At 36.7% G+C, this 24,615-nt stretch overlaps 1 protein-coding gene across 4 annotated transcripts in view; it reads left to right on the top strand.

Moving 5' to 3' along the window:
- The window catches only part of LOC113904228 (serine/threonine-protein kinase Sgk3), a 110,305-nt gene extending 89,756 nt beyond the window's left edge, over window positions 1-20,549 (top strand). For 3 of the 4 annotated variants that reach the window (XM_027561102.1, XM_027561103.1, XM_027561101.1), the window contains 9 exons: window positions 5,074-5,157; window positions 5,267-5,398; window positions 7,315-7,427; window positions 7,521-7,557; window positions 8,395-8,481; window positions 10,675-10,770; window positions 12,824-12,979; window positions 16,139-16,228; window positions 18,694-20,549. In XM_027561102.1, the coding sequence (XP_027416903.1) occupies window positions 5,074-5,157; window positions 5,267-5,398; window positions 7,315-7,427; window positions 7,521-7,557; window positions 8,395-8,481; window positions 10,675-10,770; window positions 12,824-12,979; window positions 16,139-16,228; window positions 18,694-18,864 (966 nt within the window). In that variant the 3' untranslated portion in view covers window positions 18,865-20,549. The remainder of the gene's footprint in view (window positions 1-5,073; window positions 5,158-5,266; window positions 5,399-7,314; window positions 7,428-7,520; window positions 7,558-8,394; window positions 8,482-10,674; window positions 10,771-12,823; window positions 12,980-16,138; window positions 16,229-18,693) is intronic. The other variant, XM_027561104.1, reaches the window with a different exon arrangement.
- The last annotated feature ends 4,066 nt before the right edge of the window (window positions 20,550-24,615 follow it).

Raw genomic sequence — 24,615 nt, forward strand, 5'->3', positions numbered from 1 at the left:
GTCAGGAAGATCCTCTGGAGTAGGAAATGACAACCCACAACCCACTCCAGTACCTTTGCCTGGAAAATTCCATGGACAGAGTAGCCTGCTGGGCTGTCGTCCATGGGATCACACAGAGTCAGATGTGACTAAGCACACACACACACAGTGATTTACAATGTTGTATTAGTTTCTGCTGTACAGCAAAGTGAATCTAGATAGATGGAGATTCTGTTTCCATATAGGTCATTACAGAATACTGAATAGAGTTCCCTGTGCTATACAGTAGGTTCTTACTATCTATTTTTTATACAGTAGTGTATTTATGTCAATCACAATCTCCCAATTTATCTTCTCCCGCCCTTTCCACACTGATAACCATAAATTTGTTTTCTGTATCTGTGACTGTTTCTCTTTTGTAGATAAGTTCATTTGTACCAGTTTTTTAGATTCCACATAAAAGTGATACCATACAATATTTGTTTTTCTCTCTTTGACTTACTTCACTCAGTATAACAATCTCTAGGTCTCTCCATGTTGCTGCAAATGGGATTATTCCATTCTTTTTTATGGCTAAGTATTATTTCATTGTGTATTTGTACCACATCTTCTTTATTCATTCCTCCGTCAATGGGATGGACATTTAATTTGCTCCTGTGTCCTGGCTATTGCAGATAGGGCTGTAATGAACATTAGGTGCATGCATTCTCTTGAATTCTAGTTTTCTTTGGGATATATGCTCAGGAATGGGATTGCTGGGTTATATGGTAGCTCTATTTTTAGTTTTTAAGCAGTTTCCATACTGATCTCCATAGTGGCTGTACCAGTTTATAGGGGAATGCATGATTTATATATGGGATACCATGGCGCTTTTTGGTATGCAGGATATAGAATTAAGATGCTTTCTCTACCTTCAAAGAACTGACAGAATAATTCAAGATACAAGGCATCTACTCAGATTCTAACCTAAAATTTATTTGTTCGATGAGTATTTTGTTGAGCACCTCGGTGCTAAGCACTGTTCTGCTCCGTGTTAGATAGTGTTGAACAAAAATGACATACTTTGTACCTTTGTGATGCCTACATCCTATTGAGGGAAATAGTCAATTAAAAATATGCGGTCAAGTAAATAATTACATGTAGTAATGGAGCTGTGCAGGGGATGAAGATTAGAGTGAAGAGACAGGAGAGTAGGCAGTCGGGGGGAAGCCCCTACTTAGGTGAGTTAGTCAAGGATAGCTTTATGCATATATATACACACACACACATATTTTGGCTACACTGACACATGGGGGCTTCTTTAGTTGCAGGCATGGGCTTAGTTGCTCCACGGCACATGGGATCTTAGTTCCCCAAACTGGGGATTGAACCCGCATCCTCTGCATTGGAAGGTGGATTCTTAACCATTGGGCCACCAGGGAAGTCCCTAAGGATGACTTCTTTGAAGAGGTATTATTTAAGTTGAGGCCATAAAGACATCAGTGAGCAGCTGTGTTAACAGCAGTTGGAGAAGGAAAGGGAAGTTTGAGACCCCTGTCCCTCTTCGTGCAGTGAATATTGAGTGAATCACGAAAGTTGACAGTGTGCCACAGCAAGAAGAATCCCTAAAGCCAGAAGCATCATAGATGGAAGTTGTCAGAATCATCAAATGTATTTAAGTTCCTTTTTTGCATTATACTTCAATCTGTAGTAAAAATAAATATGTATGTGTTTAATTATAGTGTACTATATTCATAGCTTCCAGTATCTAGATCTGGTTTGTTTTCTGAGTTCCCTAGAGACCAGAAACTGTGACCATAAAATTAAACCCGTGTGTGTTCATTAATTCAGCAAGTATATGTTTGCCACCTGCTACACGCTGGGCATTGTGCTAAAATAAGCTATAGAAAAGTAGAAGTGCATCTTGCTGTCAAAATGCTCACAGTCTGTTGGAACGTTAGAGATAGTCTACTGTTAAAGACAGAGAGCATTATCTTTCAGAAAGCTCACGTTTGGACCTAGAGTCAAGTACATCTATCTAGTGTATATAATGTGAGGCGTAGGGTCACACTTCACTTTTTTCCTCATGAATGTCAGCTGGTCCTACACAGTTCATTGAAAAGATTTTTCTTTCCCTTCCACTCTGCAGGGTAACCTCCATCATATATCCAGTGTCCATATATGTGTTGGATCTGTTTCTAGATTTTGTTTTATACTTGTTTCTAGATTTTATATTTTGTTTCATTAACTGATTTGTCTATCCTTGGACCAGTACCACATTGTCTTAAAAATGAAGGCTGATATTCAACAGAACATCTCGCCTTGCTCCTCTTCAAGAGACTCTTCTTAGCCCTTTGTGTATCAGTCTTAGGTTTTAGAATTAGCATGTTAAGTTCCACAAGATTCTTTTGGATTTTGATCAATTGCTTTGAATCTGTAGATCAATTTGGAAAGAATTGTCATCTTACCAGTATTGAGTCTTCCAGTCCATGATCATGGCATATCCCTTTGTTAATTTAATTCATCTTAAGCTTTTGTTGGTAGTGTTTTGTGGCATTATGTATTTGATTTTTATGTATCTTTAATTGAGTGTATTCCTTTGTGTTTCATTTTTTATGCGGTGAGAACTGGTGTTAAACCTGGAAGCTGAATATACGCATTACCTGTGACACACTGGTTCTCCTCCAAGCTGTGTAGCCACCAGTAATGTTGCACATACTCACTAGGAAAGGCGTGTCCCAGAATATTCATAAGCTTCATTGTTCATCATCTAAATGTCACTGAAAGAGTGGATAAATTGTGGTATGTCTATGGAATGCAGTACTCTGCACAGTAATGAAATATGAAAGCAGTGCTATTGGTTTGGCCAAAAAGTTCATTTGGGTTTCCTGTAATATTGTATGGAAAAACCCGAATGCACTTCTTGGCCAGTCCAATACATATCACAATGTGAACATGTTATATAGAGTGAAAGAAGTCAGGCAGGCATAACATTATCTATGTGATTCCAATATATAAAATTCATAGACAAAACTCACCTGTTTTACTGCAAGTGAAAATAGTAGTCATCTTTGAGGAAGAAAGGATGAATCATTTCTGGAATAGGGCAAATGGGAGGCCTCAGGCTGCTCACAGTGTTTGGGTTTTTTGACCTGAAAGTGATTACACAGTGTGTCTGTTTTGTAATAATTTATTGAGCTGTAATGTTTGTGAGTTTTTCTACATGCATATTATGTTTAATAAAAGCTTTAAATCTAGCAAAATGCTTAGACACCAGCAAAGTACAATAAAACAAAAGCAGAGTACACAAAAGAAAAAAAAGCAAGCAGAAATGTAGATTCACAATGAAGGTGAAAAATAGAAAAATATGTATGACAAACTAAAATAAATAATGGGAATCTCATATTCTAAGCTTTTCTGCAAATGGTGGTCTTGGTTCCACTTTCCATTTGCCCATCTGTTTCTTAACTGTCTGTCTATTCTCCACATCTACTAATCTGCTGAAAAAAATGCCTGCCATCAAGGTACTTCCTTAGTTGCCACATTCTTTGAATTACTTTCTCAGAACAAACTTGAAGATGAACCAATCAGAGTAGAGAAGGGAAGGTCAGGTGAGTGGGAGCTGTCAAGAAAAGAGAAAACAATGTAAGAAAGAAGGAACATTCAATGGAGTCAAGTATTGTAGAGAGCAAAAGCCTGAGAAATGAGAGAGATGCCAGCAGTTGAACTGAGGAAATGTATACCCTGAAGGTATTCTTGACTTTGTTTTTATGAGTAAGAAACATCTTAATCAATAGATTTTATTTTTCAGAACCATTTTAGATTTACCAAAAAAAAAAAACCCAAAACTGAGTAGAGAGAAAATTCAGGGGGACTTCTCTGATGGTTGAGTACCTAAGACTCCAAGCTCCTAATGCATGGGGCCTGGTTTTGATCCTTGATCAGGAAACTAGATCCCATATGCTGGAACTAAAAATCCTACATGCCATGAGAAAGACCCAGCACAGTCAAATAAAATAAATATTTTTTAAATTTTTTAAAAAAGAAAGTTCAGAGAATTTCCAAACCACCAGTTTGCTCTATTTAGTAACATTTTACATCAGTATGGTACATTTGTTCCAAGCAATGGACCAATATTGATCCATAATTATGGACTCAAGCCCATCATTTATTCAGATTTCCTTAGTTTTTACCCAGTGTCCTGTTTTTTTGTCCCATCCAGGACATTAAGTTATCATGTGTCCTTAGGACTTTTCTTGTGTTTGAGGGCCTTGATGGTTTTGAGAAGCACCGGTTAAGTGTATTGTAAGACATCTGTCTGTTGTTGGAGTTTGGTGTTTTTCTCAAGACCAGACTGATTACAGATATAAGCGAGGAAGACCACAGATGTACTGAAAAGTAAGGCCCAGCATTGTCACCAGTGGCAGATCATCTCAAGACGTTTTGAAATGGATCAGCTGATAGTTACCCAACTTGTAGGGTGTCTTGAATCCCTTAAAATTTATTTCTAAAACTTTGGAGTATGTCTGCCTTTTTTCTGGGGCAAGATCTTCTAAGTTTTTTCACATCCATGATGTCTGTGTGCACTGCAGCCCATTATAGAATCTCAGCTACATACGGTGTTTGTTTCTCTGAGTGCTTCTAAATTTGAAACCTATAAGAGAAACCCAAATGTTAAAATGAAAATGCATTTTGATCACTGAGAAACCATTTTCTTCTCTCTTTTTTTAATGTAGCCATGAAATTTGTAGCCTCAGTGTTTTCCAAAGACACCTTGGGACTCAGGGCTAGCATACACACACACACAAACACACACATTTCTCAAGCAGTATAGATTTTGACACTTAAACAGTAAAAACCTTAACCATTAGCATGTTAAGTGACAAACGATGCCTGGCTCTTTAAATCATCTACATTTCTTTGGTTTTAGTAAAATATCTAAGGAAAAGTGGAGTTGTAGAAACAAATTAGGAATTTTCAGCTTTCAAAACAAAAACATTACATTATCTAGGTCTGTTGTGGACTTTATTTTTATAAAATATTGACTTAGTGATAAGTGAATTGTCTCTGTCAAAACATTGATATTTCTAACAGCACAATCTTTAAATATAACAGGTTCTTCTTGCAAAACGGAAACTGGATGGAAAATTTTATGCTGTCAAAGTGTTACAGAAAAAGATAGTTCTCAATAGAAAAGAGGTAAAATAAAATAGCTTTGTTTTTCCTATATCCATCTTCTCAGTTAACAGAATTGTTTTCTGGTGTATAATGCAAGTTGATTTTTTTTACCTTTTTTTTTTTTAAACAGCAAAAACACATTATGGCTGAACGAAATGTGCTCTTGAAAAATGTGAAACATCCGTTTTTGGTTGGATTACATTATTCTTTCCAAACAACTGAAAAGCTTTATTTTGTTCTGGATTTTGTTAATGGAGGAGAGGTGAGTAATTAGTGTTTCAGTATTGATGATGTTTAGGGAAAAAAAATAGAATTGAGTTAGAGTTTTTCTTACCAGTTTTGGAAGCAAAGCCCAGAATAGACAGCTATTTGTTGAGTAGCAATAATATATAAGATGCTGGCTAATCAGCACAGTGCAGGATGTGGAGAAGTGAGACATAAAGTTCTTTTCCTAAGCAGCTTATGGTGCAGGTGGGAACCTTGTTATGAAGCTACAGACTTCTCTGATAGTTTTGTCACTGAGCTATGTAGCAAGAACATATATTGAAACATTGGAATGAAAGTTGATTTGTAATTTTTGATAATTAAGGTTTCAGCAGTTGCATATAAACGTTAGTCTGTCATTTTCCAAAATGTGCAAAATCAAATGAGATGATCCTGTAATAAAGGGTTCTGTGGTGAAGCTAGTTTGGAAAACGTTTCGTGTTATAACCTCTTGGTGGTTTACAGTACATTTCAGCATATTTGAGACTTTGAGAAATTAATGCCTTAAAGACAGCCAGGATTTATTTTTTTAAAACTTTTTAAATCACACAGTCAACTTTTGTTTGTTTGAACCAAATCTAATAATAATATTCCCCAAAACTCTGAGTCAGAGGGACATTGAAATATATTTTTGAGAAATGCTGCTGGTAAGATAGTAATTCCAGTAATAGCTAACTTGTATTGAGCATTCTTATGACTCTTTATACATATTGTTTTATCCTCACAACAATTGTGTTGTATAAGACAAAGGAACTTGGTGAGGTACGGAGAAGCTAATAACTTGATTAAGTCATATGGGTTAGTCCATGTGAAAGACATCCACATAGAGCTGCTGGTTAAAGTCATTGGACTGAGTTGGCTGGGAAGGTATCCAGAGAAAGAATAATAGTAGAGAAACTGAGGACAGACACCTTATCAATCCTTGAATCATTGGGGGTAGTAAGGAGCAGTAACTCTCCAAGGTAGAAGAAAGCCCAATGAGAGAGATCATTGTTTTAGAACCTAAAGATTTAGAGTAAGAACCTAGGGCAAATTTAGCTTAGGCAGGTAACCTGATGACTAGAGGGTAGGTTGTAAGAAATGAACTGAAGGGACATCCCTGGTGATCCAGTGGTTAAGAGTCTGCCTTCTAATGGGGGACACAGATTCAATCCCTTGTCAGGGAACTAAGATCCCACATGCTGTGGGGCAGCTAAGCCCATGTGCCACAACAAGAGAAGCCTGTGTGTACCACAGTGAAGACCCAGCACAGCCAAAAAGTAAAAAAAGACAACTGGAGAATCCCTCTGCCACTGAGCTTCAGCCAGTTGCTACCACGCTGAATTTAGGCTTAATGGTTCAGAGACCCGCACCCCCCATTTCCTTTCGCCCCCTGCCCGAACTAAAACTATGAATTTTTACCCAAAAAAATGTTCCCAGTTTTTAAATGTTACCAGTTATTTTAGATTTTTCTGAAAATGGTATTTGGTTCAAACAAATTATATCTGTGGGTTCCGTTTGGTCTGCCAGCCACTAGTTACCAATTTCTGAATAGTATTTGGTTTAATTCAAATAATAGTCCAAAAAGACCAAGTTAAGATAATTAACATGGAAAAATCAAGATCATTGGTCTTCATTAATAATCTTTTCTAGAGGGGTTGCCTGGTGTGGTGGGGATACTGCCACACTTGAGAACTGAGTGGTAAATAGATGAGTAAGTTAGCAAGAGCAGGGAAAGAGTTACGGTTGAAGAGAGAATGATTGCTGGGCGGATGGGGGACAAAGGCGAGGGAGCGTCAGAATTCTGTACTTTGGTGCTTTTTATCTCATGTTCAAAGTAACGAAAATAAATCCTGTTTTTATATTTACAGAGTATATTTGTCTCACTTTATGTGTGAATTATCTTAGTATTCATTTTTTACTTCAATTTTATAGCTGTTTTTTCACTTACAAAGAGAGCGGTCCTTTCCTGAACACAGAGCTCGGTTTTATGCTGCTGAGATTGCCAGTGCATTGGGTTACTTGCACTCCATCAAAATCGTGTACAGGTAAACTTTTTAAATTGCACTTCTGAAATGTCTTTTTATTATTTTGTTTCAGTTCAAATTGAGTTTTGCTTTTCTTTCCTTTTAATTTGATAGAGACTTGAAACCAGAAAATATTCTCTTGGATTCAATAGTAAGTATTGGCTTTTAAAAATCTGCTGGTTCACGATTCTTGTTGATGTTATGCTTAGTGAAAAAGAGTCAGCCTCAGAGGTTCCCACTGTGTGATTCCATATAATGGAACACATGTTCCATTCATACATCAGTGTTTTATATAACATTCTCGAAAAGTCCAAACCAGAGAGATGGAGAACAGATTAGTAGTTGTAAGGGGACCAGGGACTAAGGGATAGGGGAGTTAACAAATAAAGCGGTAACATAAGAGAGTTCTTTTGTTCCTTTGGGTTGATGAAAGTTCTCTGATTGTAGAGGTCGTTACACAAATCTATATATCTATTGCCTAGAGCTACACACAGGGCTTCCCTGGTGGCTCAGTGGTAAAGAATCCACCTGCAATGCAAGAGATGTGAGTTCAACTATTGGGTCAGGAAGATCCCCTGGAGAAGGAAACGGCAGCCCACTCTAGTATTCTTGCCTGGGAGATCCCACGGACAGAGGAGCCTGGCAGGCTATTTTCCATGGGGTCATGAAAGAGTCGGACACGACTCAGCAGCTAAAACAACACATGCATACATGCAAAAAAAGAGTGAAAACTGAATAAGGGTGGCAGTCTAGCTAACGGAATTGTACCAGTATCAGTTTCCTGATTCTGACACTGTCCTACATTATATAGGCTGTCAGCACGGGGTGGGTGGGAGGAGGGAGAAGCTGGGGGAAGGGGACATGGAGCTTTGTGTACTCTTTTTTGCGGTTTCCTTTTGGTCTATGATTATTTCAAAATCAAATGTTCTTTAAAAGTGTCAATTTATATCCATGCATTGTTTTATTTTACTGCCCCTGTATTTGTCAGGGACATGTCGTCTTAACAGATTTTGGGCTTTGTAAAGAAGGAATTGCTATTTCTGACACCACAACAACATTTTGTGGGACACCAGAGGTAAGAAATTTATCTCATTTGTCATTCATGGAATTATACCTGAAATGCAAAACTGAATCACATATTGTGTATATAAAATTTGAAATCAAAAAAGTAAAGAGACTTCTCTGGTGGTCCAGTGGTTAGGACTCTATGCTTCCACTGCAGGCATCATGGGTTCAATCCCTGCTTGGGGAGCTAAGATCCTGCATGCCTCATGATGCTGCTGCTGCTGCTGCTGCTAAGTCGCTTCAGTCGTGTCCAACTCTGTGCGACCCCATAGACGGCAGCCCGTCAGGCTCCCCCGTCCCTGGGATTCTCCAGGCAAAAACACTGAAGTGGGTTGCCATTTTCTTCTCCAATGCATGAAAGTGAAAATTGAAAGTGAAGTCGCTCAGTCATATCTGACTCTTAGCAACCCCATGCCCTGCAGCCTACCAGGCTCCTCCATCCATGGGATCTTCCAGGCAAGAGTACTGGAGTGGGTTGCCATTGCCTTCTCCGACATGCCTCATGGCACTGCCACAAAAAAAAAAAAAAGGAAAGAAAAGTAGAATAAAATGTTTTCAGCTTCCAACCAGCTGGGAATATCTGATAATCATCTCTTCTTTTAATAAACAAACATTTAAATAATAAATAAACGTTTAAAACTTTATTGATAGTTTTTTTTTAACTCTGATTTTGTGATATCACCAGTAACCAACAAAGATAAATTACACTTTTTTGTGCTTATTCGTTTTTAATGTTAAAAGTTTATCTTCGATTTCTTCAAGCATTTGATTACATTTCTAATCCTTAAGAAAAAAATCATTAATCAGTGATGAAAATGTTCAAAAATTAATTGTGATAATGTTGGAACAACTCTGTAAATATATTAGCAGCCATTGAATTGTACACTTTAAATGGGTGAATTGCTTGGTATTTGAATATCTTAATAAAGCTGCTTTTTTTTAAAGGAAATAAACTAAAGCAAATATGGCAAAATGTTAGCATTGCTTATGTCTGGATGGCAGCTCTGTTGGTTTTTATTACATATTTATAGTTTTTATATGGTTAAAATATTTCATAATGAAGCTATTTAATGCAAGAAAATCTGGTGCACTGGGACGACCCAGAGGGAGGGTATGGGGAGGGAGGAGGGAGGAGGGTTCAGGATGGGGAACACAGGTTTACCAGTGGCAGATTCATTTCGATATTTGGCAAAACTAATACAATATTGTAAAGTTTAAAAATAAAATAAAAAATAAAGCAATGTATATGGGGGTTGGGAATTACAAATCAGAATTTATTAACCAGAACACCTATTCTCTAATCATGTTAACTAGCAGAAAATCTATCTTTCCATTTGAGACAGTAATAATAATCCTTAAGATTTATGTTAAAGCCTTGTTATTCGAATTTCACACATACACACATTTAAAATATCCTATTTATTGCGATCTTAAGTGCCAGGTAGCTTTTTTCTGTCGTCTAAATTTTAATGTGATCGCAAACTATTAAACCCTTTTTATTTATTTTCCCATTTCTTTGTATCACATAAAAAAGCTGAAAATGTATTTCCTTGTATATATTTCATGTGGGAAGAGGAAATATATATTTTGGAATCTAAAATTCAAATTCACTGTTATATATGTGTGAAATCATGATGCTTAAATGTTTTACAAGTTGAAGTGTAAATAGCCATCTAATAACTTATACAACTTTTAAAAATAATACATTAAAGAATTGCTGTCATAATTCTTAAATAAGAATGCAGTTTATTATTTTTTCTTTCACTGAAGAGAAAAAAAATGAATTATAATTGTCATATTAAGAAATCTTCAATCACGACTTGTTTCTTCAAGAAAAACAAGAATAAAGAGAAATAAGATTTAATTAATTAATCTAAAATTAATTTTGTGAAAGACAACCCCCTGCAAAATACCTACTTTATTATGGTTTCTATACTTGTCATCCTTTTCTGTCTTAACTGCATCATCATTTCTGGGGAAAATACTTGAATATGTGGTTTTTGAAAATTATCCCAGTGGATTCTCAAGTACCACTGACCAAGAACCACTGATATACAGTGAGAATACCGAACCAACTGAAAATCTAGATAACATGTTTCATTTAGTGTGATATAACACCTAAGATTTATTAAATTTCTCAATTATTCCTAGGTTTTGTCTTGATTTGTTTCTGAGTTGTTCTAATAGTTAATCTTTTCTGTAGTATCTAGCACCTGAAGTAATCAGAAAACAGCCCTATGACAACACTGTGGATTGGTGGTGCCTTGGTGCTGTTCTGTATGAGATGCTCTATGGATTGGTATGTGTTTCTACTCTATTGTTATGATTCCAGTACATTGTAATTGATTTGAGTTTTCTCTTTTGCCTTTCAGTAATCTTGTGGACCCTTGTTAACTAGATAACACTAACAGAACAGTAGTAACATGGTTAAATGAATCCAGAACCACATTAGGGGTATGCACAAAAAGAAACCCTGTCATTTGGTTACTGATTTTTTAGAATTATTTCTCTGCCACACTAATCACTACTTCAAATATTCTCACCCCACTAGCATTTTTTAGAAATAGATACCTAGTTATAACATTAAAATTACCCACTTTCATGCAGTTTACTCTGGCCATTCTGCCTAATTTCTAATTTTCTTAATTTCAAAAAGATGGAAAGAAAAAGATTTTATTTACCAAAAGATAATAATACCTTTAGGTTTTTGCCTTGTATTTTGTTTTCATAGGATTTAATTAGGATACTGGTGCTCTGCTTTTTTTCTTTTTTTTTAATCACCGGGAGTCCTTTATTCCCTTTACCATAAACACCATGTCTTGAAGATTTCATTGGAAAAAAAGTGATGTTTACTATGTAATCAGTTTCCCCAGTTTTTATTAATTAAAGACATTATCAGCCAAAGTTTCTGATTAACAAGTCAAGTTGTTTTACTACATTGAGTTAATATCATTTCAGCCAGAACAAACATTTTTAGGTTCCCTTGGTGGTCCTGTGAGTGGTCAGCAGCCTCATGCTGGGAGCCATGCACTCCATGCGGCCCTCACGAGGCCACGCCCACCGTCACTGAGACCTGAGGTGGGCGTGGCTTTTCTGTTTGCTCTGTGTGTGTGTGTGTGTGTGTGTGTGTGTGTGTGTGTGTCCCCTGAAAACAGGGGTGATGAAATTTAACCGCTGAGGTATGTTTTAGAGAATTTGTCTCATGTTGTTAACTCTGAATGACAGATGCCTATGACAGCCAACACTCTCTTCTCTGCCCTTGACCACAATCCACTTGTTAAAAAGACCCAGTTTTGCTGTGTTAACACAGGGAGCTCACCTTGGAGCTCTGTGACAGCCTAGAGGGGTGGGAAGGGGGAATGCTCAAGAGGGAGGGGATATATGTATACTTACAGCTCATTCACATTGTTACTAATACAACATTATAAAGCAATTATACTGCAATTGAAAAAAAAAAAAAGACCTAGTTTTCTGGTTATGCTGGTAACTTAGAAGACCTGCTAACCATATTATGTCTTACATTCTTTAAGTGTTGAGTATTTCTCATCCTGATATTTTCATATCCTTTTAACTTCTTTAGAAGTCTTTGAGAGTATAAAATATCTTGCATGTAAAATGCAGCTGACTCAATAGGGAATATTTGAATCACATACTTCATTAATCGGGCTTGTATTAATGATTTAGAAATAAAGTTACATTATAAAAACTGAAAAATGAGGTTTTTCTTTCCTGTACAAAAGGGGAAAAAAATGACAAGCCTGTAACTTCTTTAACTTTAAAAATAATTTTTCCTTTAAAACTTTTAACTCAGTAATGAACTGGCCAATCCTCACGTTGAAGCTGTACCTCAGGTCTTTAAGCAGTTACAGCAGCAGGACACTGCCATGGCCACAAGTTCTTAGGAAGAACACTTTCTAGAAATCCGTTTTAATTAGTATATTACTGTGTCTCAAGAAATCATTTAATGTTCGCCCTGTGTCAAATCTCTGTTTCCAGTAATTCTATCATTATGTCTTATGGTGAAGTTGGAGGTTGTTTTTTTAAAAACAGTTATTATTACAACTTTTATGCAATTCACACCTGTCTGCCCAGTGTTATTGAATAAACCGGCCCCTATTCATTCGGTGACCATGTATTAAGCTCTACAGTTTGCTGACTTCTAAAATCTCTTCCCATGGGACGCCTTACTGCAGGGGTACACAGGCCCAGAGATGCCAGTGCTTTTCTGCAGCTGCTGGACACAGACTGCTGTCTTTAGGTCAGGGCCAAATCTAACAATTTTAAACCCCATTTGTGCATAGTTCAATTAATACTAACTTTCTTTCTCTATGTTGTGTTTTCTTTTTTTTAAGCCTCCTTTTTATTGCCGAGACGTGGCTGAAATGTACGACAATATTCTTCACAAGCCTCTAAATTTGAGGCCAGGAGTGAGCCTCACTGCCTGGTCCATTCTGGAAGAACTCCTAGAAAAAGACAGGCAAAATCGACTCGGTGCCAAAGAAGACTTTGTATGTACATCTTTCTCAGTAGCTTCTTTATTTATTTATCATTTGAAGAAAAATCCTTATTTTATGTAGTATTTAATGGGATGAATACAGCTCCTAAAGAATAGTACCATGAAAAGGAAGCATGCTTGTCCCAAAAATTTTCACCAGGGTTTATATAAAACTGTACAGTGTATAAAACTTCTGCACATGCATTTTTTCATTTGACCTTCAGAATAATTTGATCCTTTTTCATCCTCCATATCCAGCTTTCATATCCTATTATTTATTTGATTTCATTTATTAGCATTTTTGCTCCCCCCTTCTTCCTAAAAAAATAATGTGTGGCTTGCATTTTTTGATTGCCTAAACTTTTAGCTCATTTTGTTTAGGAAGAATTTAAGTGCCTCCTGACTGCATGAGGTAGTAACTTTTGCTTGAACTATTGTTCAGGGACTTTTTTTCCCTGAGAATGTAAATATGACACCTCCTTGAAAAAATTATGGGATCTGCAGGGGTTTTTTCTTTTTTGTTTTTCACTTCAAATCAGAATAATTTAATTGCTAACAAAATTACTGGTGTTACATTAGTGAATTCATGAATTACTGAGGAACATGAATTTTAAATTCATTAAAAGTTCTCAGAAATTCTTGAGGGCTGTTTGTCAGTCTTGAACTTGAGCTGTGAATAGTGAACTCCCTGGTGGAGTACAGGACTTGGGCTCCAGAGTCCACTGTTTTAGGGAGCCTTGCTAATGCTCCCTCCCTCCTTGTACCTCAGTCCTTTTGTTGAATTCACTGGCAGAAATTGGAACCCTGGATCAATCAATCCATCTGCCATCCCTTGGTTGGTGGACGGTGCTGATGGAAGTTACACAACTGAGACTATTAGAAGAACTGTGAAGTCTAGTCATTAGTCTCTTGGATGCTTCTCCACCTAATGCTCCTGCTCTCTGTAGTGACTATTTCAGACCTTCTCTCCAAATTTCTGGGCTTCACCGGTGGCTTAGATGGTAAAGAATTTGCTTGCAATGCAGGAGACCCAGGTTCGATCCCTTGAGTCAGGAAGATCCCCTGGAGAAGGGAATGGCTACCCACTCCAGCATTCTTGCCAAGTTTTTACGTTCCTTTCCTTCTTCACTTTTAGCAGATGCTGTTGCCTTCTGTTTTATAACGAAAATAGAATCAGCAGAGACGACTCCTCACGTAGACCCAGTGTTGTACAGCCCATTTACCTCTTGGGCTCCTCTGTGTGTGACAGTCCCCATCTTTTCCTATACTGCAGCCATACTGGGCTCTTGTTTTCTTGACCAAACTAAGCTATCTGCCATCTCAGGCCCTTTGTATGCCACCTAGAATAGTCTCCCCTCATTCTTTTTTGTCTGGCTCCTTCTTACTGATCTTCCAGAACTCTGGTCAGATATCACTTCCCCTGAGAAGCAGGATAGGGATCCTACTTTTTATACACTTTGTGGCTCCTTGTAGGAGAAAAAATGGAATGGGTATGAGTACTTTGCCAGCTTTCAACTGTAGTAACCCAGAATGGAATTGTTTTTGATAGTAGAGCTTGTCACCTGAGCTTTACCTCAGCCTCACCATGTAAAAGTCTCGTTCGACATCTTTATCTCCACATTCAGCAGTAATAATAATTCTTTGTATCTAGGTAGTACTTTATTCCTTTCAAACCACTTTTATTTCCATATTTGCCAGTGATTCTTACAACAACCTATGAAATATAAAGGGCAGAAATGTTAACCTCACTTTACCTGTGAGGAAACAATGACTTGAAGAGGACATAAGTTGGTCATTCTGAGTTAACTCTCCCACGCCTCCTCTGGGCATCTGTAGTGGACAGACTACACTGTCTGTCCACTACACTGTTGTGCCACATTGAATGACATGAACATATGCCTAGAAAGAACTTTGGAAGGTGCGGGACCAAGTGGGAATGGTTTGGCTTCCTAAAATTCTTCAGTGAGTACTCAGTATATTTTTTAGCATTCAGTTCAGTTCAGTCACTCAGTCGTGTCCAACTCTGCGACCCCATGAATCGCAGCATGCCAGGCCTCCCTGTCCATCACCAACTCCCGGAGTTCACTTAGACTCATGTCCATCGAGTCGGTGATGCCATCCAGCCATCTCATCCTCTGTCGTCCCCTTCTCCTCCTGCCCCCAACCCCTCCCAGCATCAAAGTCTTTTCCAATGAGGCAACTTTTCGCATGAGGTGGCCAAAGTATTGGAGTTTCAGCTTTAGCATCAGTCCTTCCAATGAACACCCAGGACTGATCTCCTTTAGGATGGACTGGTTGGATCTCCTTGCAGTCCAAGGGACTCTCAAGAGTCTTCTCCAACACCACAGTTCAGAAGCATCAATTCTTCGGTGCTCAGCCTTCTTCACAGTCCAACTCTCACATCCATACATGGCCACTGGAAAAACCATAGCCTTGACTAAACGGACCTTTGTTGGCAAAGTAATGTCTCTGCTTTTGAATATGCTATCTAGGTTGGTCATAACTTTCCTTCCAAGGAGTAAGCGTCTTTTAATTTCATGGCTGCAGTCACCATCTGCAGTGATTTTGGAGCCCCCAAAAATAAAGTCTGACACTGTTTCCACTGTTTCCCCATCTATCTGCCATGAAGTGATGGGACCAGATGCCATGATCTTAGTTTTCTGAATGTTGAGCTTTAAGCCAACTTTTTCACTCTCCTCTTTCACTTTCATCAAGGGGCTTTTGAGTTCCTCTTCACTTCCTACCATAAGGGTGGTGTCATCTGCATATCGGAGGTTACTGATATTTCTCCAGGCAATCTTGATTCCAGCTTGTGCTTCTTCCAGCCCAGCGTTTCTCCTGATGTACTCTGCATATAAGTTAAATAAGCAGGGTGACAGTATACAGCCTTGACATACTCCTTTTCCTATTTGGAACCAGTCTGTTGTTCCATGTCCAGTTCTAACTGTTGCTTCCTGACCTGCATAGAGGTTTCTCAAGAGGCAGGTCAGGTGGTCTGGTATTCCCATCTCTTTCAGAATTTTCCACAGTTTATTGTGATCCACACAGTCAAAGGCTTTGCCATAGTCATTAAAGCAGAAATAGATGTTTTTCTGGAACTCTTTTGCTTTTTCCATGATCCAGCAGATGTTGGCAATTAGTAAATAATAAATCTGTTTCTTTACCATTCTAGCTTGAGATTCAGAATCATCCCTTTTTTGAGTCACTTAGCTGGACTGATCTTGTGCAGAAGAAGATTCCACCACCATTTAATCCTAACGTGGTAAGGTTACATCCAAGTCTTTCTTTCTAAATAGTAAAGTGTGGGACTATAGCTCCTCGTAATTTTAGGACTAGATCTCAAAATCTAACCTGAATAAAACTGAATCAGTGCTGAAATATTTATGAAACAGGTCAGGCACAACTGGTAACTTCGGGATGATTCCTAAGATTTTAGTTACTTTAGATTGATACAGATATCTTCCAGCCCAGTATCTGTAAAGTGTTTTCTTTAGAGCATGTATGAAAAAGGAATAAGCACAATAGGTTAAAAAAATGCAAATTAAAGTGACCATGAGGTATCAAATTCATATCTGTTAAAAAAAAAAACCTTATAAGTAACACTAATGCACTTTTTCCTAGATTGATGTAAAACCAGCTACAGTCAAACATTATTAATGATAATGTAAATTGTTACATCCTATTTGGAAAACAGTAAGACAGTATTATAAAAATGCTTATGTTAGCTTGACTTGTTAAATCTGCTGATGGAAACATTTTACTTAAAGGATTAACAGTGTTGAAATGTTTGGAAATAAATATATAATGATAGGGAGATTATTAATAAATCATGAGAAGGCTAATAGTGATGTTACTAATGATAGCTTCCTATATGTAGGCATATTATACTTCTTATGCATTACAGCATGTAATTTATGTGTCAAATAAGCTGCCAAGTTACTGCTATTACTGTTCTTACTATACATGTTTGATAAATGAAGAAATGGAAACTCAGAGATGTCATGTAGCTGGTTAAAAGTAGTAGAGCTGCAATTCAAAGCTGTGCCTGATTCAAGGTCATTATTCCTTCTATGCTTTCGTACATGGACAAAAGACACAAAATAAGCAATTACAGAAAACTAAATACAGATGGTTTTCAAATGTATGAGATGTTCAACCTCACTGACATTTAAGGAAAGCAAAATAAAACCCTAACATGTTGCTGTTTTTCACCTAACAGATAAGCAAAGATTAAAAAATTAGCTCCTATACTGTCCTCAATACTAGTGTCTTTTACTGAAGCCAGACAACAATCCTATGGAATAGTACTGGTGTTTTCCACATAATACAGATGAATTAACTTAGGCTCAAAAAGGTTAAATCACTTGCGAAAGTTTAAAATTAAAATTGTAGAAGTAGAACTTGAGCTTGGGTGCTTTGAAAAGAGTCCTTTCTTACTCTTAACATGAGTCATGCAGTATTATCCCTCACAATACGAGCCATGAACCATCAGGGTACTCATAAAATATTTATAAAGTCAAATGAAGAAACATTTGTCATCATTTATTGAGCACCTTCTATGTGTCAGATTTGGGAAATTTTATGTATCAACGCATCTAGTCCTCACAATAACCTTAACAGGTTTATGGTAGTATTTTTATTTTACAGAGAAGAAACAAACTCACAGAGATAGGTTAGTTTATATAAGGAATTATAGCTAGCAGCCTTCATAGCCAGTATTCAAACCTTAGTCTTGTTCCAGAGTCCATGCTTCTAGGGTTATAAATGAGAATTTGATGACTTTTATATACATACATGAATATAATTTTTAGCATTCTTTCTCTTCTGTTGGAGAATCTCATGTGGAAGGATCTAGCATCCTGGATTTCCCTGGTCTCTGCTCTGCTTGTTTGTAGACCTGCTGGGCTAACTCTGTCCTTGACTTCCATATCTTCTGTGAATCCATTTTAACTCTAACTTGGTTAGAGTTGGTGACTTTGACATTTTAAGGATTCCCTTCCCCTGAGTGGAAAATATCCAGAGTTTCAGGGATGGGCTTGAAGAGTGAACCACCTGAGTTTGTATCCCAGTTTTGATCTGTAAATACATTGGAAGGAAAGAGTCCATTAGCTTGTATCAGCTTCCTGAAGGAAGGTTAACCACTGCCTTTGAGCCTAAGTAGCCACGATACTTCACTTCTCAGGTTCCAGTCCCCTTAGGTCGCCAAAGCTAAGGGTGTCACAGCCAGATATTGAATGAATGACCTCTGTAGAATCACCTTTCACAATTTTACTTAATATTCATTTCTTTATCAAAAGGCCTCCCCAGAATTGAGAAGCTGGATGGGCAGGCATTTTATGGAAGAGCAGATGCAAAATGCTGTCTTGAAAACGTCCCTGAGCTCCTTTTCTAAACTTAGAGGTGATGATGGGTGGGTAGAGAGTAAGCAGATCAGTTACAGGACCTGAGAGTCACGTTAACAGAGGCAAGGACTCTGTCATACTGGCCTTCCTCACCCTTCTCTCTCCTCCCTCTACCCAACAACGAGAACCTTAACTGTGAGAAGGGCATGAATAATGAAAGTCAAAAAGGAAAAAGCAGGAAATGTGTCAGAGACATGATGGAGTAGGAAGACATCTAAACTTGCCAGGAATAAATGGACAGATTCCAAAGAGGGCTTTAATGGGTGACTGCATCAATGGGAAAAAAAAGATATGGTGAATAATGGTATGCTTTTCGATGTTTTAGGTGGGACCGGATGATATCAGGAACTTTGATGCAGTGTTTACAGAAGAAACAGTTCCGTATTCTGTCTGTGTGTCTTCTGACTATTCCATAGTGAACGCCAGCGTACTCGAGGCAGATGATGCCTTTGTTGGTTTCTCTTACGCGCCTCCTTCAGAAGACTTATTTTTGTGAACAGTCTGCCCTCCAGAAACCGTTAAGCAAATATAAGCCTACAGATGAGACGGAAACTTCTGTTTGTGTGAATATATTCAAATATGTTTAACTAGTGCCTCATTTTTACATGTAATGTTTAAAACTATGAAAAATGTATTTTCTGCTGTATGCAAGAAAATAGGGCATTTCAAAGAGCTAAGTTTTGGATTAAAATTTGTATTCTTGTTTATTAAGCTTATTTTTAAACAAATTTTGAAAGCTGTTGTTCTTAGCACTAACCTATTTTTTGGGGGGGAAAAAAAAAACCTTTTTGCTAATGACTGTTTTTTTCCCCTCTAGGTTTACACTAACATCTACCCAAGATCAGCTGTTTTTCAGCAGTCTATTGCAGTTCAGTTAATGTATATTAATGCCTTTGTAGCTCTCTACTTTGACCTTTGTTCTCTGATCACAACTATGCAATTGGTACATGGTTGTTTAAAAAAAAAACCATCTTTCCATAATGAATCACTGTTTGACATAATCATTCCTTGGTAGGATTAAAATATAAAAGCATAGTTAATTCACTGGCTGCTAGCTGATGCTTTGGATAACTGTTCATTCTACAGATCCAAATAAGAAGTAACAAGAGGAAATTCTGTGTTTCTGAAATACCAGTTCAAATTTGTGAATTATTTTTCCTCTGGAGGAAAAGTGAAAGTTCAATAGTTAGAAAATTTAAATATTCCCAAAGATCTGAAGGGAAATAAAGTAACTGCTGGATTTTTTTTTTTAGGTGGTGCCAAAAATGAATGTCTCTGTTTCATGTATTTATATTACCAATACATTCTATTTATGTTCTTTTTGGTCTTTTGAATATTTAATATATTGTTAAGTAGGTCTTAATCTTGGTATTTGCTTTTGCAAATAGCTGTTCGAAGCTATCTTCCTAATTGGTTGATAAGTAACAAGACTATTGCACTGTCTGTTTACCTAATTGGGAATTAAAAGAATAGCAAATTATGGGTCAGTATAAATCTATACAGTTTTACTACAGTGTAACAAAAGTTAAAAATAATTTAGGCAGATACATAGTATCGTATTTATCTTAGAAAAAGTACAGGAAATTGATCTTTAAAATCATACTAAAAACCAACTTGTGTACTTGTTAAAAAGGAGTATCTTCAGAAAACTAAAAATTATGCTTACCTTGGGGTTCTGATTCTTAGTTTAGAGATTTTTCAAGTCTTGTAGGAAACTGTGAAAGAGTTCAGTGACACAGTTTTGATGCCTCAAGAACAAGCGTTCTTTCATGTAATTTTCTCTTGAGAAAGAAATTATAGAATTCCCTTTAGTTTACAGTTATTCAGCAGAAGCGGGGACGGGAGAGTGTACTTTTGTTAGATTAGTAATATTTGCATCCAATACACTGAATCTTCCTTTAGAGGTAAGACTTTAACAGCAACACTGTAAATATTTGGTTTATTTGGCACTACTGTAAGTTCTGCTTTTATACAGAGCTCTTTGCTTATTGTAAAGCAAAATAAAAACTGTAGTTTCTTGTATGATTTTTTTACTCAGCCGTTCCTTAAACTGCCAAAAATTAAAGTGCAATATTGTATGTTTTTAACAACAGATTTTAAATAGAATATTGATGTTTCTCGGGTCATAAGAAATACAGATCTTGTAAGTATAATAAAAACTAGCAAAAAGATTAATGATAATCTAATGCCTGCCATTATTTTAAAATTGGTGATGGTTACAATAGTCATTGCAGACAGTAATTATTCATATATGTAAGGGAGAGAAGTATAACATTTTAAATATTTGGGCCTACACAGAAATTACTAGATTATCATAGGCTGACATGTTTAATATTCAGTGAGCAAAATCTCTTCCAAGTTTCAAGATTATCTTTTTTCTCAGAGCATGCTGTCTTTTAGAAAATGTATGCCATTTGAATAGTTGAACTATTTCATGGTTATTGCCAAAATAAACTCAAGGTTGAAATGAAGAAGCCCCAACATTCTTCATGTTATACATATCTCTTATTTTATTGCATATGGTAGAGTGTAGAGCCTCTGAACCTTTGTCATGTTACAGCACAGGCTGAAAATTACAGAATTTGGCACACCCACAGGGAGGTGTTAACTGACATAGATACTGGCAACAAGTAGTCTGCTCAAAAGTTTTCTATGCCAAAATAATTTTTGAACTTAGGAGCCAGCAAACACTGTTGCGATATAATTTCAGTAATGATAAACATTTGAAAAGTGATTTAAATATTTGTAATATTTATTACTATAAAATTTTATCACTATAAAAATTTACCATTACCAATCTCTTAGCATACCTGTAACTTTTGAGGTGATTTATCCATAGACATACAGACCTTTACACAGATATTTTATGACTCATTCTTTTGTATATCACATGCTGTATGAAAAGTGGGAGTAGGTATATAGGAACATTTTTGGTAGTGCCAGAATGATTTTTAATGAAGTGTGTTAAAATTAATAACTTATTTTCTCATGTATGTAGTTTGGAAGTTAGCTGTTTTTGAAATTGGGGTTTTCTGCCACTTACCTGTAATAGCAGTTTTTATTTATGGAAATAAAAGTTAAGTCATTATTCTACCATCTTTAGTATTTCAGCCATTGTACCACATTACTGATAAGTGAATCAGGAATTTGGACCAAAGGGAAAGTGGAAAAGAGATAGAAACAGCATCACCTAAGCAATGCAAGTGCACAGGAATGTGCTGTGGTGACTTCCGTTTTCCCAGTTCCACGTGTATGGAGCTTAGAAGTTGCCTAATAAAAAGCTGAGCAGACTGAAACATCAACAGTTTTTGTCGGATACACATGACAGTGGAGGACACAGGGCAAACTGCTGCCCCTAAGACTGGAGAGACAGATGGCCAAGTGTAAAGAGCTGTGGTTTACTGGAGCAGACAACCCCTGCAGGAGGCACTGCAGCGGTGGCAAAACCTATATAACAAATGCTAGAGATCATGTGCACAGCTTTTTGAGAGTTCAGAAGTCCAGGGGAACCTGGTCACAGGGCTGAACCAACTTCTCACAAATACTAAGAAAAACATTTCCTTGTACTTCCAGTATGAGGAGGGAAAATGAACCATTTTCAAATATGCCAGAGCACTGTGTTCTTAACAAGGCTTGCTCCCAGAAGAAACTAGTTAATCTGAACCTGACTCACAGCAGTTTTATCAGAGCCTAACTGACGGAAGGGAAGGGAAGTACCCAAGTCCAGTCCATTCTAGCAATTCTGTCCCACCGAAGGGGTGGAGGTGGGAGGAGAGGAAACAGAAACATACTCAGTCTGTTGGACAGCTACGAAAGATGTGACTAACGTGTAATGAGAATACCAGAAGGAGAGAAAAAGGAATAGAAGTATTTCTCCAAATTAATTTCAGATACAGGAAGCTCAGAGAACACCAGAATAAATGCAAAACCCACAAAACAAAACTATACCTAGGCATAAATTAGGGACAAAAATTCCTGAAAGAAGCCAGGGGAAACAAAGATATGAATTACATGTGACTTCTCCTCAGGAATTATGATAGCAAGAAGAGAGTGAAGTGAAGAGAGGGAAAAGCCCACCAGCTTGGTAAAGGAGAAATACTTTCTCAAGACAAACAAAAACTGAGGTAATTTGTTGCCAATAGACTTGCCTTCCAAGAAAGGTTAAAAGAAGTTCTTTAAAGAGAAGAAAGGCTTCCCTCCTGGCTCAGATGGTAAATAATCTGCCTGAGTTGCAGGAGACCCAGGTTTCATCCCTGGGTCAGGAAGATCCCTTGGAGAAGGAAATGGCAACCCACTCCAGTATTCTTGCCTGGAGAATTCCAAGGTCAAAGGAGCCTGATGGACTACAGTTCATGGGGTTGCAAAGAGCTGGACACAACTGAGTGACTAACATTTTCACTTTCAGAGAGAAGGAAAATTATATAATTCAGAAACTCAGATCTACGTAAAGAAAGAGCATCCAAGAAGGAATAAGTGAAGGTAAAATAAAAACTTACTTTTCTTACTGATTGATCTGAGAGATAATTGTTTGTTTGAAATAATAATGTTATTTGAGTATGTATATAATGTATAAATATGCTTACTCATACTTTTACATAAGTAATATGACATCATCATACAAGGGATGAGAGGGAGAGAGTAAGATTAGTTTGTTGTCATATAAAGTATTTGCACTAAGGTACTTCACTATCCTGTGAAGCCATTAATGTTCTTTGAAAGTGGGCTTTGATTCATTGTAGATATATATTGCAAACTCTAGGACAATCAGTTTAAAAAAGGAAAAAATATGCTAAAAAGAAATTAGAATAAGTTAAAACCACGAAAGGCAAAAGAGAATAGAAGACAAAAGCAGGAGCCAGGAAATGGAAAACAGTGACAAATGTGATATTAATCCAACTATATCAATAATCACTTTGAACATAAATGGTCTTAAGTGCACCAATTAAAAGATTTTCTTCAGAGTGGATCAAAAATCAAGACCCAGCTCTATGTTGTTTGTAAGAAATCCACTTTAAATATAAAGACATACAGATTAAAAGTAAATAGATGGAAAAAATATATAGCATGCTAATACTAATCAGAGGAAAGGAGGCATAGCTATATTAATTTCAGACAGAGGAGACTTCAGAGAAAGGCAAGTTACCAGGCATAAAGGACATTACATAATGAATGATAAAGGAGTCAATTCTTTGAGACATAGCAATCCTTAATATGTAGGCACCTAACGGAATATAAAACTACGTTCGACAAAAATTGATAAAACTAAGGAGAGAGAAATGAATTCACCGTCATAGTTAGAGACTTCAACAGTCCTCTCAGAAATGGACAGGTCCAGCAGACAGCAGTCTGTGAGGACTTAGCTGAACTCAACACCATCCATCAACTGGATATAATTGACATCTATAGACTGCTTCATCCAAAAATAGCAGATACACTTTCTTCTCAAGTTCACATGGAACATTCACCAAGATAGGTCAAATCATGGACCATAAAAAACAGTTAACCAGATTGAAAAGTATAGAAATTATATCATGTCTGCTCTAAAACCATAACAGAACAAAGCAAGAAATCAATAACAAATATAACTGAAAAGTCCCAAAATACATGAAATAACATATAGTAACACATAGGTCAAAGAAGAAATAGCAAGAGAAATTTTAAAATACTTTGAACTAAATGAAAATGAAAACAATAATCAAAATTTGTAGATAAAACAGTGCTTGGAGATAATTGGCTTGAATTGATATAATTCAACTTATATCATTGAATGCATATATTAGGAAGAAAGATCTAAAAATAAGTTTCTACCTAAAACTTGTTAACTTTTGCTCAATTTTGCTGTGAAAAAAAAACTGCTCTAAAATTTTTAAATCTTTAAAAGGCATGACAGCAGGTCCTGTGTAGTTAGTTGCTGAAAGAGGAAAAAATGGAAGAGGGGATGAGAATGGAAAGGACTTTGATTTGCATAAAACAGTCCTCTTTCACACCACCACATTCAAGTTAAAAAATTAAAATGAACCAATCACTTACAATGTATTTATCTTTATAAATCTTCCTAACAGATGCCCTATATGTGTATCTAAAATTAAATTGTTGCTTCTTGCAAAGCATACTAGTTTTACACACTGGGTATCTACTTTAAATTTTCAAGCCTCCTATTGGGAGGCTTCTAATTCTTAATCTGCCACTGAGATTTTGTTTGTGATGTTCAGTGATCTAAAACAATAAAATGCTATAAGTATTTACA

The sequence above is a fragment of the Bos indicus x Bos taurus genome, chromosome 14 (assembly GCF_003369695.1).
Source record: "Bos indicus x Bos taurus breed Angus x Brahman F1 hybrid chromosome 14, Bos_hybrid_MaternalHap_v2.0, whole genome shotgun sequence".
Lineage (NCBI taxonomy): Eukaryota > Metazoa > Chordata > Mammalia > Artiodactyla > Bovidae > Bos > Bos indicus x Bos taurus.